Genomic DNA, 15,162 nt, shown 5'->3' on the forward strand with positions numbered 1-15,162 from the left:
TATGCCTTTACCCATGAATCTTCAACTAAAACTGTCATTAAAAATGTTAACTTATGAAACTCTAATGTTACGTGTTTCAAAGAAATTGAATTTAGAGCCCCTAAGTGGATTTAGGCTATCTTATAAGAGAAATGGTAAAGTTTATTTGTTAACCGACAATGAAGATGTTGAACGATTCATTGCTTACATTAGTGTTTCAAGTGATGATGTTACATTGTATGTTGTTGAACCTAGAAGTAGTATTGTTGGGTCAGTAGCGGGCAGTAATCAACTAAGTTTTTCTCAAAACCCACAACCTTTCTCTAATCCAAATCCCAATCAACTTTCAGCACCAAATTTCGGTTTTCGTATTGACCAATTAGACGATGATGAGCCAACAGAAAAAATTGTGAGTACTAGTCAGTATTCGAAATTTGATCTTGGTCAATACCCGGACTTTGATATTGGTCAATACTCGGATTTTGATGATGTTTCAGAAGAAGAAACTGACCCTGCGTGTAATGATTTTGATATTGGTTAATACCCGAATTTTGATGATGAAACAACCGTTGCCGAGGAAGATGTTGTTGATGATAATGAGGAGGAAGTTACGACTGTGAATGAACATGTTGAACATCCATTCTGTAATTCATATAATCCTGAAGAAGAAAAAGAAGAAGAAAAAGTCTCCGAAGAAAAGAAAATGCCACGGGAGTATAACTGAAATATGCCAGAATTACTTCAGATACCGGAAGAAGAGTTGGTAAATAAAGCAGTTGATTGTTACACAAAAGTTATTCGTATCAAGAAAGATGATTGTTTTGATACAAAGGAAGACTTGAAGATAGCTTTGTATACGAAATGTGTGGAAGATGGCTATCAACTAAAAGTTAACAAATCAAGCAAAGATCATTTCGAAACAAGGTGTTATCACTTATTAGGAAATCATTTGACTATCGCAACACGGAAATGACGTTCGCAATCATCTTAATGTCTATCGCAACGCGGAAATGACTATCGCAATGCGAAATGAAAATCGCAACGAGAGAATCGCAATGCAAAATGAAAATCGTAACGAGAGAATCGCAACGCGAAATGAAAATCGCAACGAGGGAATCGCAAAGCGAAATGAAAATCGCAACGCGAATTTAGTTTCACGTTGCGATTTTAGTTTCGCGTTGCGATTTTGTCGTTGTGATTTTCATTTCGCGTTGCGATTCTCTCGTTGCGATTTTCATTTCGCGTTGCGATTCTCTCGTTGCGATTTTCATTTCGCATTGCGATAGTCATTTTTGCCTTCAACATAATGCCGATTGAAATCAACAAAATCAACCATTACATTTCAATCAATTAAACAAGCACAAATTAGAATTATGTTCACATCAATTAAACAAATCAACTTTTACAAATCATCTTTTACAAATCAATTAAACAATCAAAAAATAAGCAATAATTCTTATTTCCTCATCTATTATTGAATCAACTTTCGCAGCCATACATCATTTTCACGCAGCTCACTTCTGAGATTAACCTGCATAAACCAAACATTTGCTCAAACAACACTTTCTACACATCTAAAACCTGCAAACAACAAATTATTGAATTCTAGGTACTTAACCAAACATTTTCAAACCACAAGCCTATAAACTTACCAATTGTTTATGAACATTTTTATAACGCGGATGCAGGTAGGCAGTGTCTCGTATATATCGATCTAGCCATATAATACCGAAACCACAAGCCTACTGCAGCTCTATCTCTATCGGTGGGAGGTAGATACTTTATACTTCATGTGATCAAACGCTCCAACGCCAAGCATACGAGAGGACCACAATCCCCTCTGGGTCCTTTCGTTTGTTGTGGTGCGGTCTCGTCTCTGCTAACTATAATATTGAGCTTCTTTGGCTTCTTGTTTCCAGAACGAGTCCAATAATTTATCGCATCCAAGAATTTAGCCAAATGAGAGCTCCATCCCTTAATAATATCTCTTAAATCAGCCAATGATATGTAATTTATCATGCTATCATATACTATTACCTTAAGGGATGGGAGCTGAAGCTCGACGAGAAGCCAATGTTTACTTTCCAAAACAGGGATAAACACCTGCAATTATAAGTAATAATTCATTCATTTGCGCACTTATTTATGAATACCTTTAAACTCAATCTAAAATAAATACTAACCTTATCGACCTCCCACCATGCAGGATAAAGTTTAGCTTGTCCATTGCCCAACTCAAATGATTCATCTCGTTGATTCTTCAAGTGAACGGCGTTAAAAGACGTCGGCATAATTGTATATCGTGTATTTCTTTTATTTTCCTTAAGTTTCCTAATTATTAGAAGACGTGACACCCACGCATCGATATGTTGTTTTACAAAAAAAGACATATATTAGTAACTTACATAAATTTTAAAAAAAATAATCAAATTAAAATATAAGAAAAATATAAGACTTACCCCTCCATCGAAATAGCCATTGTCTTCGACCCCTAATAATACGCCCCACCAAGACCGATCAAGCAACAAATAGATATCATCGTTGAGCTTGCATATGCCAGTGAAACACCCCTGGCTCCGCTCATGTAGATAAAAATCAACTGCGGTCTTAGCCCAAAGGGTGTTATCCAGAATTGTGTCCGGTAGTTGTCTCCTCTCAACTTCAGATACCGGTATGGTACTGGCCGGTAACTCATACGAGAGCCAACTTGAATCCATCATGTCCGGCACGTCAGAGGGTTTCTCAAGAATCCTACATATGACGCCATGTGAATCGGGCTCTTGAATGGTGGGAGGGACCTCTTCAACGATGACAGTGGCCTCTTGAACGGTAGGAGGGGACTCTCGAGGAATGATAGGGGCCTCTTCAACGATAGGAGTGGACTCTTGAGGGATGACAGACGAGTCGAGCTTCTTCTTGCGGTGTCTTCGCACTATTGGGGTGTACGGAGACTTAATAGCACGTGCACGCCGTCTGATGCGTGAACTTTGTCATGCAAGAAAAACCCGACGTAAAGAATCCACCTTATCGGTCTGCTAAATAATTAAATACAAATATCAGTAAATAAATAGACATGATATTTAAACAGTGAAAACAAAGACAAATATGTTTCAAACTTGCATTGAATTCACCCAAGTCATTATTCTATCATAGTTCACAAAATGCATCAGATAACAAAGGCAAATATGTTTCAAACTTGCAACACTGTCAACTTAGTATTTGTCTTTGTCTATTGGTTGAAGTAATGCAATTCATTCAAGTTTCAATTTGCAGAAGAAGAATAGTTTCAATTGGCAGCAAACGAACAAATTTACTTTCAACCAAAAGACAAAACAAAGATAAATACTAACTTCACAGTGTTAAAGAATACACAGTTTAGCAGAATTGGCAGCAACCGAACAAATTTACTTTCAACCAAAAGACAAAACAAAGACAAATACTAACTTCACAATGTTAAAGAATACACAGTTTAGCAGAATTGGCAGCAACTGAATAAATTTACTTCAACCAAAAGACAAAACAAAAGACAAATACTAACTTCACAGTGTTAATAAACAGTTTAGCAGTATTGGCAGCAACCGAATAAATTTACTAAGCAATCTAAGTGAAATGGTTAATCTAAGTGAAATTACGAGTAAATTTATCAAGTTAAATATGGAAAATCTTAAACTTATCTCGTTGCATAGAGTATGAACCTCATTCTGCAACGATACTACCATCTCACGTAGAGCGGCAACCTCACCACGTAAAGTAGACACCTCCACACGCCATGCACCATCGTTATCGCGTAGAGTACCGATCTCCTCACGCAAGGCATTGACCTCATCACGTAACTCCCTTGACTCATCCAGTGGAGGTGGAGGTGAAGAACAGGGAGATAGAAGTCGTGGCATCTTTGCCGGTCGCCTATCATGAGGTGATGGTGGAGAAGAGGCTCGATGATGTGACGTGATAGGTGATGGCTCTCGTTGTAGAGGTGTATAGTCGGGTCGATCAGGTGATGGCTCTGGGTGAGGTGATGGCTCTTGAAGTGGAGGAAGTGGAGGCTGCTCATCATTCGTGCCATCAAGAAAACGCTGACTAGCTTGCCACCAATCAGTGGCAAGCTCAGCCTCCGTGGGTGTCAGTCTCATTAATGGAGTGTTGGCCTCCTAAAAATATAAAAACTCAAACAAAGTTAAACGTCTACTATTAATAACTTGTTTATATATGATAGTATTTGTGTTAACTTACATTATTTATTGTCGCATATGGTATTAAGTCTTCCCAATCCAACAGACGTTTCCTCTTCCAGGAAATAGCCCTAGGAATATCATTTGAGGTTTTTAATGCATATGTCTGCATGCTGGAGAAAGCCTCGAATATCCAAATATACAAACAATATAATAACAAACATTAGTAATTATTAAATAATTAATTATAATTTTGAAAACATTATATAGAAATTCTTACCTTAAAGGCCCAAACAAAGCCTGACAAAGTGTATTTCGACCCATCGCCCCGCAAACTTTTGCGGTCATCAAAGGCAGACAACAACTTAGTCCAGGTAGCTTTCCATATATACGAACCCCACGGAAACAGATTCCATGCATTTAGGTCCTCTACCAATAATATTAGCTCCTGAGGAATAGGTTGTCTGGCCTCTCTGCCTAAAAAGTCGGCATACAAAAGTAGTAGAAGGCATACTCGGACAACATCGACGTCATTCATCCGAGTAAAACCATCTTTCTTATTAAACAATTTCTTCATGTCGTCGACGTGTAAGTTCAGCTTCTCTATTGACTTATCAGGAAAAACCCTGGATAACCATGATGGGCGGGTGATATGACGAGTGTACCGGCCTATATCATCGTGTCCGAATCGTAGACCAGTGATTAAGCAGAACTCCTTCCGCCCAAAACAAGTATACGCCGGTGGAAAATGAAACCATATCTCTTCCTCACTACGTTGTATACTGTCGGGTAGATCGCTAGTCATGGTCTGAAGCCACAAATGGGTCAAATTAGCATCTCCACCCGGATGCTGTACTCTCAGCCATGGCCCGAAGCAGGTTTCCTCAAACAATTTTCTTTGTGCAGGTGAAAGCTTCGAAGCAATTGTAGTGGCTAGGCTAACTTTATTCCTTAATGTCATTGAAGCCGAAAAAAATTTCTACAAAAACAATAAACATACCAAGTTAGATATACCAAAAACTACACTGTGAAGATATACCAAAAACAATAAACATAAATAGTAGTTTATTCTTGAAACTAAAATTTGCAACACTGTTTTGTCTTTTGGTTGAAATAAAAATCGCAACAAGATAATGAAAATCGCAACGCGGAAATGACTATCGCAACGAGAGAATCGCAACGCGAAATGAAAATCGCAATGCGATTTTGGTTTCGCGTTGCGATTATCTCGTTGCGATTTTCATTTCGCGTTGCGATTATCTCGTTGCGATTTTCATTTCTGCGTTGCGATTGTCATTCTCGAAACTATTCTTTTTTTGCATTACTTCAACCAAAAGACAAAACAAAGACAAATACTAACTTCACAGGGTTAAATACTAAACAGTTTAGCAGTATTGGCAGCAATCGAATGAATTTAATAAGAAATCTAAGTGAAATGGTTAATCTATTATTGAATTTACCAGTAAACTTATCATCAATTTCAATATGAAAAACCTAAAATAATGCAAAAATTTTAAAATAAAAAAAAATTAAAAAAACTAACCCTCGGAGGTTGATTTTCCATTTCTGAATGATTGTGAGGGATTTCTGACCGTAAATGGTTGTGAGGGATTTCGCCGGCGATGGGATAGAAATCTTCGGAGATGGGGACGGATTTCGCCGTAGAGAGTGAGAGATGGAGATGAGACTGAGTGTTGTGATTTTAGGTTTGAGGTTATGAGTTGCGATTACTGTGGACGGTTCAGTTTCCGATATATTAAGAAAAAATTCGTGTTTGGAATTTGAAAAAAAAATACGCGTTAATACGAATGACGCTATGTAAATCGCATTGCGATAGTAAGATTCGCATTGCGATTTACGTATTCGCATTGCGATTTTCCTAATTCGCATTGCTATTTACTTATTCGCATTGCGAATTGGGAAAATCGCAACGCGAAATTGGAAAATCGCATTTCGATAGTCATAATCGCGTTGCGAATCTGGAAACTGATTTGCGATAATGGAGATCGCGTTGCGAATTAGCGATCACATTACGATTTTGTTGCTCATTTTGGCAAATCCAAAAAAAATTGGTTAAAATCGTATATTATATGAAATTTTTGATCACTGAGATTATTTTCTCAAAAAAAAACCAAATAATGAAGGTAAGTGTAGAGAGACATTAGATATTGGACAAGCATGAGAATCCCATTGCCCAAAAGAAATAAAAAAATAATTTAAAATAACACTATTCACTATTTTCATTTACTGCTTTGCTTTACATTGAATCCATTATCTCAGAAACTCACATCTCAATCTCATCACTCAACCCAAAGAAATAGACTAACAGAACAGAGTAAGGCAAGACTGTCTTTAAGATTATAAGGCAGCGCGTGTTCTCCAAAATCGCTTTATTTCGTTTCCTTTCGTTGTCTGTCGTGGGAGACAACAGGGCGGAACAAAATGTCTGAGGACGACGACAGGCAGCAGTCTCCGCCGTCGGATCTTGAGTTTGTTTCCAATAAGGCGCGGAACTGCAACGCCACTGGATCTGGTTCGGGTAACCCGGAGTTCCAGTCGGCGTACCCGGATCAGGTTCTGGAGAACGTGCTCCACTTCCTGACATCGAAGCGGGACCGAAACGCAGTTTCATTGGTTTGTAAGTCATGGTACCGGGTCGAGGCGCTTACTCGATCCGAGCTATTCATTGGGAACTGCTATGCGGTTTCGCCTGCTCGGGCCACGGCCAGGTTCGCCAGGGTGAGGGCTCTTCACCTGAAAGGGAAGCCCAGGTTTGCGGACTTTAACATGATGCCGTCTGATTGGGGAGCGCACTTCAATCCCTGGGCTCTGGCTATGGCCAAGGCTTACCCTTGGCTGGAAAAAGTTCATCTAAAGCGCATGTCCGTGACGGATGATGATCTGGCAACACTGGCCGAGTTGTTTTTAGGGTTTAAGGAGCTCGTCCTCGTTTGCTGTGATGGGTTTGGAACTAGTGGCCTTGCTATTTTCGTTAACAAGTGCAGGTATTCTCCTTTGTTGTTGCCGATGAGGTTATTATTTACTATTATCTGCCTGATTAGATCTGTTTTTGGTGTTAAAGATAAATTTTTATTGGTTTATTTAGCAATGAGTTGAGAAAAGTTTGTTGCTGTATTAATATATTTTTGATCTGTTGGTTGTGTTTATAGATTGGATGTTTTAAGATCTGTTTATGGTGTTCCTTGATCTGGGTATGAACTGGGATGTGAAAATGTTTTGAGTTTGTGGAATGTGTACTATCAATGGATGAAAGGAGAGTTTGAGGGGAGGGTATGGATAGTTGATTGCTGTATTTCTGTAATTGCAGACAGCTTAAGGTGCTTGATCTGATCGAATCCGAGAGTTCAGATGATGAGGCAGATTGGATATCCTGTTTTCCCGAGGGTGAATCGCATCTTGAGTCCTTGATATTTGATTGTGTGGAATGCCATATAAATTTCGAGGCATTGGAAAGGCTGGTGGCTAGGTCTCCTTCACTTAAGAAGCTTAGATTAAATCGATATGTTTCAATTGGGCAGCTATACCGCCTGATGGTTCGAGCTCCGCAGCTCACACACCTTGGGACAGGGTCCTTTAGCTCTTCGGAGATTGCAGGGCAAGGTGATCAAGAACCAGATTATGTGAATGCTTTTGCTGCCTGCAAAACCTTAGTTTGTCTCTCTGGGTTTAGGGAAATAATTCTGGATTATCTGCCTGCAATATACCCTGTTTGCGCAAATCTAACATCTCTGAATTTCAGCTATGCTAACATCACTGCAGAACAGCTTAAACCAATTATAAGCAAGTGCCACAAGCTCCAGGTTTTCTGGGTACGGCATCGATATTTTATTCTATAAACTTTTTGAAGAAATTAGGTCTTTAAAGTTAACATTAACTTTCATTGTGCAGGTTCTAGATTCAATATGTGATGAAGGACTTCAAGCAGTGGCTGCGACATGCAAGGAATTACGTGAGCTTCGGGTTTTTCCTGTCGATGCTCGAGAGGATAGTGATGGCCCGGTTTCTGAAGTTGGCCTCCAAGCTATTTCAGAAGGCTGTCGGAAATTGCAATCTATTCTGTATTTTTGCCAGCAGATGACTAATGCAGCTGTGATAACAATGTCCAAGAACTGTCCAGATCTTGTTGTTTTCCGGCTATGCATAATGGGGCGCCACAGGGCCGATCATGTGACTGGAGAACCCATGGATGATGGTTTTGGTGCCATTGTTATGAACTGCAAGAAGCTCACTCGCCTTGCTGTATCCGGATTACTGACGGATAAAGTTTTTGACTACATTGGACGGCATGGGAAATTGGTACGCACGTTGTCGGTGGCCTTTGCTGGAGACAGTGATATGGGCCTTAAATATGTGCTTGAGGGTTGTCCACAATTGCAGAAATTTGAGATTAGAGATAGCCCATTTGGAGATGCAGCCCTGCGTTCCGGTTTGCATCACTACTACAACATGAGGTTCCTTTGGATGTCCTCATGTAGGCTAACTCGCCGTGGTTGCCAGGAGATTGCTCGTGCTATGCCTCGCCTAGTAGTTGAAGTGATTAGGTCTGCTGATGAGGAGGAGGTGGATGATGCTGTTGAAATATTATACATGTATCGGTCTCTTGAAGGGCCAAGAACTGATGCACCGAAATTTGTCACCATCTCGTAGGTAAACACGATGCAGGAAGCTATTTCAAGTGTTCTCATGGTAGATAAAAAAACAAGTTTGCTCTGTTTCACGGGGAATATTAATATGGCAGGCATCTTTTAGATAACGCCCCGTGTATTCCAGTCAATCCAGCCAAGCAAAGTTGAGTAAATAACTTCTGCTTCAGGCTTGGGTTGTTACGGCTGCACTGAAATCAGATCTCCCGGTTAGGGATAACTTTCATTTTTGCATAGGTTCTTTTCAAGGACTTTGGATGAGGGGACTAGTGATTGAACAGGAGGTCTTTGTATGTTATCAGATCATCGGATGTTCTAGCGGTACACATTTTAAATTTTATGCTTATTTTTGTTTTCGTATTCATTTCAATAATTGAAGTTAGCCAAAAGAGAATTTAGGAGGGGGTTATTGAACTAGTATATGGAGGGGCAATGATGCATGTTTTTCGGTCCAAGATCGCCTTAACTTTTGATGTAGAGATGGTCGAAGAAATCGGAGATTTGAAGCAGCCAAGAAGTATTTTTCCGCTCTCTAAAAGATAAGTCTGCTCATTTGGATTGAATCTGTAGTTTAAGCTATAGCTTAGTGAGACTTAAAAATCCCTGGCTTGCACTTCTCTTTGCTTCTTTCTTTCTTTCTTTTTCACTTTGTTTAATATTTGTTGTTGCAGCACCCGACTGTTGAATTTATTGTTGTTATTGTTAGCAACGCGAGAAGGGTATGGGGTAGAACTATGGAACATAATACATTAGCAAGACTGTTGCTCCTTTTTATGATATATAAAATTGCCCATTTCACCCTCCAGAATGTGGAATGATTAAACTGAGAGGAAGGGCCATTAATTATGTGTGGAAAGTGTTGTATGAGTACACATTGCAGGTCCCTCCCCACTATGTGGGGTTCCATGTTCCATCCCATTTCTTAAGAAAGGATTGATTGGTGGATGTATGGTGGATGGTTATCATAATTTCTCACCCTCCATGAAAAATTTCATCAACGGTGTTGGAGCAGTCTATATTTTCTGCTAGCTTTGTGTTTGGTTTTCCTATATCAAGGGATTTGACCAATCATTTTGATGGTTAGTTTGAAAAATCTACAGCCAATGCAACTAGGAAGGTAAAAAAGAAAGTAAAGTTTATGGTCGATGTGGGATGAATAAGTGATGGGGAAGCAAAGCTTTTGGCTCTCCGTCTACTGTTTCAGTGGCCATTTCCATGGTAGCCTCTGCTTTTTCTTTCTCTTTTGCGCTTTGATTTGATCGTATGCCTTTGTACTTTGGCATTTGTTCTTTCTTTATTTGTCGGGCAACTATCCATGTCTCAAAAGAAAAGAAAAACAGTGATTATGACTAAACATTTAGGTCCAAGATCTTGCCAAACTATTAGAGAATTGGGTAATCACACATGAAATTGCCCCATTTTGATTGATCTATTTCTCCAACAGGAACATGTCTTATATCATCCCGTCATTTGACAGACTTGACTTCATTATTTTAAATTGATGGAATGAAGGGCCTTAATTTATTAAAACCTCCTCCTTTCCCTGTTTCGGCTATGGCTTCCACATGCTATCCAACACTACAATACTCATGCTGCTCACCACCAAGCTTATACTAACAGCAAAAACAATAAAATGCTCAACTTGTACGGACAATTGGGTTGAATCCCAAAATTCTGATTTTGATATGACAAATGGAACAAAGATGAAAATGAAGCTAAAAAAGAAAAGAAAAGAAATAGAAAACCATGTACAGCTACTTTTGAAGTGACAAAAAATTAGTGTGCTTTGAGCTGATTGGTGGATAGCCCAGCACCAGAGGAATTCAATATTAATTTATGCATTAAACTAACAGTGGTGATAGTAATATATTGTTATTTTACTTTTATATAATAATAATAATAATAATAAAGAAATTGTGTGGATAATAAGCAAGGCCATGACACAAGCAAAAAAACCTGTTGGTGGGGGTTTAAGCTAAGCGCATTCATGGCTGAATTAAGCACCATCAGCGCAACCACTAAAGGTTGCTTTCTCTCTCCGTCTACTGCTGCACCACTTTTACTAAAATATCTTCAATCTCCACTTTTTTTCCTTAAAACCTTTGTTTTGATTTAATTAACTTAATCAATTAATAGTATATTTTAAGTACAAAAACCTTTTTCAGTTGCACTATTTCCAGGATTGATCTTGCTTCTTTTTTTCCCATGACCCCAACTTGGAAGTGAAGAGCGATCACAGCACCCTTCCCTCCCACTTGTTTATTCCTTTACAAAATCGGTGCTTTAATTGAGGTTCTAAGGGTATTGCAGGGAAAGAAACTTGGCTTTTCTTTAACTTGAAATGTATGTGATATACCTAAAATAACACCTACCAAAAGCAGTAAAGATTGGAGATCATTTTGATGTCAAATGTCAAAGATTTTGCAGCTCCAAAACTTAAATTCGATATGAAAATTCCCATCTCTTATCTTTGAATGTACTGTTGGGGTTGACAAATGAATGCAGTCAAGCTCTTATTCTGTCTCTTCATGGATGGAAGACACTTACCTATGACCATCAGAATGAGCCTAAGCTGTTATGCAAATCATATTTTAATCATGAGAAAGTGAATTTGAATGATTCTTTTCCTCTTTTCTTTCTATTTGAAGGTAGGAAAAGTCGTGCAACCCATCAAGTTGATGTTTGCTGAATGCAAAAACATAAAGCTGTTGAAAGCAATCATTGTCCTCAAGGATTGAAAGCATTAACCATTCTAAGTACATTTGCAGACCTTCCACTTTCAGAAATTCCTTTGATGCCTCTTTTAGTCGAACAACTCCTCTAGCATTCCATTACACAAAATCATAGCCTCAACCATCATCCAAAACAACACTTCAGCAAATCTCATTTAACATCTCGATATATTTTTAAGGGTTTTCCTGATCACCTTCAAATCTTGTTCAGTTGTAGTACCGTATAAGAGATGTTGAGCGGCAACTCATTGTAGGTATATTGGGTAGTTAATGAACTCGAAGTGCCTTTTTACAAGCTCAACAACTTCAGCTTTGATGAGTCTAACTGTTGCTCTAGTAGGATAAAAAACACTACAATGCATCGACTTGGAGCTTCCAAAGAATGGCTGATTGAGAAACTTCATTTGAGTCCAACACTATTAGATCAGCATTGCTACAGCTCAATGTGACATCATTGCCATCCAACTCTCTATCAGTTTGGCTTGTATCGACTGCCACTGCCTTCCCTTCCAAGGATGGCAAAGAAGAGGCTCATAAGAATGTGATAACCAACATTCAAACTTGACAACAGTTCTGTAATCTAACCTCATTCTCTATCCTTCCAAGTACTAGCCGCATAACCTCTATTTGAAGATGCCGAGTGAACAATAAAACCAATCACACAAGCTTCACAAAGTTCCTATTCAAATAAATACCAGCCCTGGAATGGCCACAACTTGACATTACTTTGAATAGAAGCATCACTAAATCTACTCCCAATCAGCCTTTTTGCATCAGTGGTGTTTGACAATACCAAGATCAAAAAGCTTACACTGGTTGAAGCCATCAATTGGTGTTATTGCCAACAATTGCTGTATAGTCGACTTCTTTTGGAACTTCCATGAATGGACGTTGAATGATGCGAATATTTTGAACTTAAATCCTCATCGATCCTTACAGTATAATTATCAAACCTCAAAAGTGAAGTTCTTGTTGCATTTCTTGAGTCAGCTCTTTGGCTTCATTAATACCAATCACGTTGTCCACATTAGCGGTCTTAGCATTGACTCCATCTCATCGGAATTTGTGTTGACCGTTTCATCCAACACCTTAGCAGCACCCACAACTGAATCTTGTTTCGTCGCCGTAGAGTAACCAACTTATTTTAATTCAGAAATGTCTAACATCTCCTTTAATTGCATTTTGACAAATATTCCAGACTTGCAAAATAACCTCTTCAATATATTAAAATCAATTAATTTTGTTCATGCTATTAACAAAATCAGGAAGAAAGACTTCTATAAGAAGCATCCAATCGAATTAGTAAATTTCAACCTTGTTTTCCCATCACAATTAAGTCTTTGCTATCCATTAAGATTGCTTCCAGAGCTGTCGCTCATTATAAAACATATCTTTGTAAGCCTATGCGTACTTTCTACAAGACTTAGCTATGTTACTTTCGACTGAAGCCTTCAACACACACCTGTACAACTTAGGAGAGACATCACTTCTGTACATCAATTTTACTAAAACAATTATTTAGTTAAACAGCATGGCTTGGAAAGCCAAAAAGCTTTGCCAAGCGATAACACCATAAGGGATAGATTGATGTCTCGAGTTAATCCACCATAAGCATCATTTGCCACTGAAATCACATGCAGGGTAAGTTAAATTCCAAGTCCTGAGCTTGAAAAACAGCGTAGATGACAATCACGTTAGCACTGTCAGCCAGATCAGAAGGCTCTACAGAGGTTGTTAGCAGTGAGATTAGATGAACACTGCTGCTCTATAGGTCCTGTGGGACTGCAAAGTCTGGTCCTCTTTGGTTCAGATATCCTTACATGGGAAATTGCAACGGCAAGCACATCCACCAGACCATTTTCATCTTGTTCCTCTGATTTGCAACTAGAGCTGTGACATGTTAAGACTGGTTGTGGACTCCGTGTATGGAAACCACCATTTCTCCTACTCGTACTAAGTTCAGCTCCAGGAGAATGGGAAACTTGGATGGAAGGTCCTACTTGATTCTTCGACTTTGATTTGATGGATAATGTCTTTAATGAGCGCTCAGTGTAGAGCAATATCCATGGATGTCCTGAAGTTGGACAGCTCAAATGTCAGGATATGAAGTCTAAAGATGAAGCTTTTAAAATAGAGAAAATAACCTCAGTGACCAAAAAATGCCTTATAATATACGATTTTAACCAATTTTTATTGAATTTGCCAAAATGACCAACTAAATCGCAATGCGATCGATAATTCGCAACGCGATCTCCGGTATCTCAAATCAGTTTCCAGATTCGCAACGCGAACTTCGACTATCGCAACGCGAACTTCGACTATCGCAATGCGATTTACATATTCGCATTGCGATAGTCCAAGTTCGCGTTGCGATTTTCCAAATTTATTGCGATAGTCTAAAATCGCAACGACTGGTGGTATTGCATTTGTTTCTTAAGAATTTTCTCTAAAAAGATAGTATTCGCGCGGACGTGTCGAAGACACGTATTACTACGACCACGACCACGACCACGACCACGACCACAAAATTTGAATTACAAGATGAGTGACGGAAACAATCCTAAGAAAGCAAAAATCATGATGAAAGTAGATTAATGAAACACTGTATATAATTGCAAAGTTAGACGGTTCACTGAAGAATAGAAGGCTAATTTGCATTTTTTTTTTTTACCAAAAAAATGTATGTATCATTTGATTGCTCTACCATTTAAGAAAGAGAAAGTTAGAGCTTACTCAATGCTTCATCAGCAGTTATTCTTGATGGAACATCCCTGGTCAGCATTCTACAGATTCCCATATTCCTGAGTGAAAATCAAGCTTTACATTCGTTATGGCCTCAAATACCGCCTTCAAGGAGTCTCCTTGAAATGGAAGAACACCAACCAAAAGCACATGTAGGAGAACACCTGCACTCCATATATCTACCTTCTCAGAATAATTTCCCAATACAACCTAAGATGCAACATAAGCTGGACTTCCAGCCAAACCAAACAAAACCTGGCCTGTAGTGAATAGAAATCGTGTCACACAAAAAGTTTAGGCATATTACATGACATATGGGGTGGTAAGAAATGAAATTAGACAATTATTGCAGGTAAAATAATTAATTAGTGAAATACGATACCTTCAAATATATCTTGAGATCAATGACATTTATAAAAATGTTTTAAAACTCTTCATATGGACATAGCGAGTTCCAAAACAATATAATAAATGTCATAGATCACAAAATAAATTTTCACCAATAATATGTTTTAAAATATTTTTAGCGCTATCATTATTGCACTAATTTTGTCTTGTTAAGATAAAATTATAAATTATTTTTGGCAAAAATACATATGAGACCCTTATACTTTTGAAAAAAAAAATCAATGTGTTCGAATTATTTTTCATCCAATATGACACTTCAACTCATGAAACATATCAAGTATGATCATTTGACCATCGTTTTTCATCACTGGACGTTACAATACTGACATGATGGTTCATAGTAGTTGCTGAAGTGACAGATAATATGATAGATGAGCTAAATTGGTTTTTTGATATTGTTCAAGGGCTAAATTAGTTTTTCTAAAAAAAGTTCGGGGGGCTATTCATTTTAAAAAACAAAAAATA

The 15,162-nt window shown here is 38.3% G+C and overlaps 1 protein-coding gene across 1 annotated transcript; it reads left to right on the forward strand.

Annotated features, from left to right (window-relative positions):
* Nucleotides 1–6,461: 6,461 nt before the first annotated feature.
* LOC120216902 (transport inhibitor response 1-like protein) lies at nucleotides 6,462–9,370 on the forward strand. Its single transcript, XM_039214182.1, has 3 exons — nucleotides 6,462–7,156; nucleotides 7,480–7,981; nucleotides 8,061–9,370. Exons 1-3 carry the CDS (start codon nucleotides 6,594–6,596, stop codon nucleotides 8,817–8,819), a joined length of 1,824 nt encoding a protein of 607 aa, XP_039070113.1. The 5' UTR covers nucleotides 6,462–6,593; the 3' UTR covers nucleotides 8,820–9,370.
* The last annotated feature ends 5,792 nt before the right edge of the window (nucleotides 9,371–15,162 follow it).

The sequence above is a fragment of the Hibiscus syriacus genome, unplaced genomic scaffold, assembly GCF_006381635.1.
Source record: "Hibiscus syriacus cultivar Baekdansim isolate YM2019G1 unplaced genomic scaffold, ASM638163v2 tig00110174_pilon, whole genome shotgun sequence".
Taxonomy (NCBI): Eukaryota; Viridiplantae; Streptophyta; class Magnoliopsida; order Malvales; family Malvaceae; genus Hibiscus; species Hibiscus syriacus.

Coding starts and splice junctions, on each gene's coding strand:
- LOC120216902 (XM_039214182.1), top strand. CDS start 6,594: ATGTCTGAGGACGACGACAGGCAGCAGTCTCCGCCGTCGGATCTTGAG. Junction 7,157..7,479: donor ATTTTCGTTAACAAGTGCAG/GTATTCTCCTTT, acceptor CTGTAATTGCAG/ACAGCTTAAGGTGCTTGATC. Junction 7,982..8,060: donor ACAAGCTCCAGGTTTTCTGG/GTACGGCATCGA, acceptor TTCATTGTGCAG/GTTCTAGATTCAATATGTGA.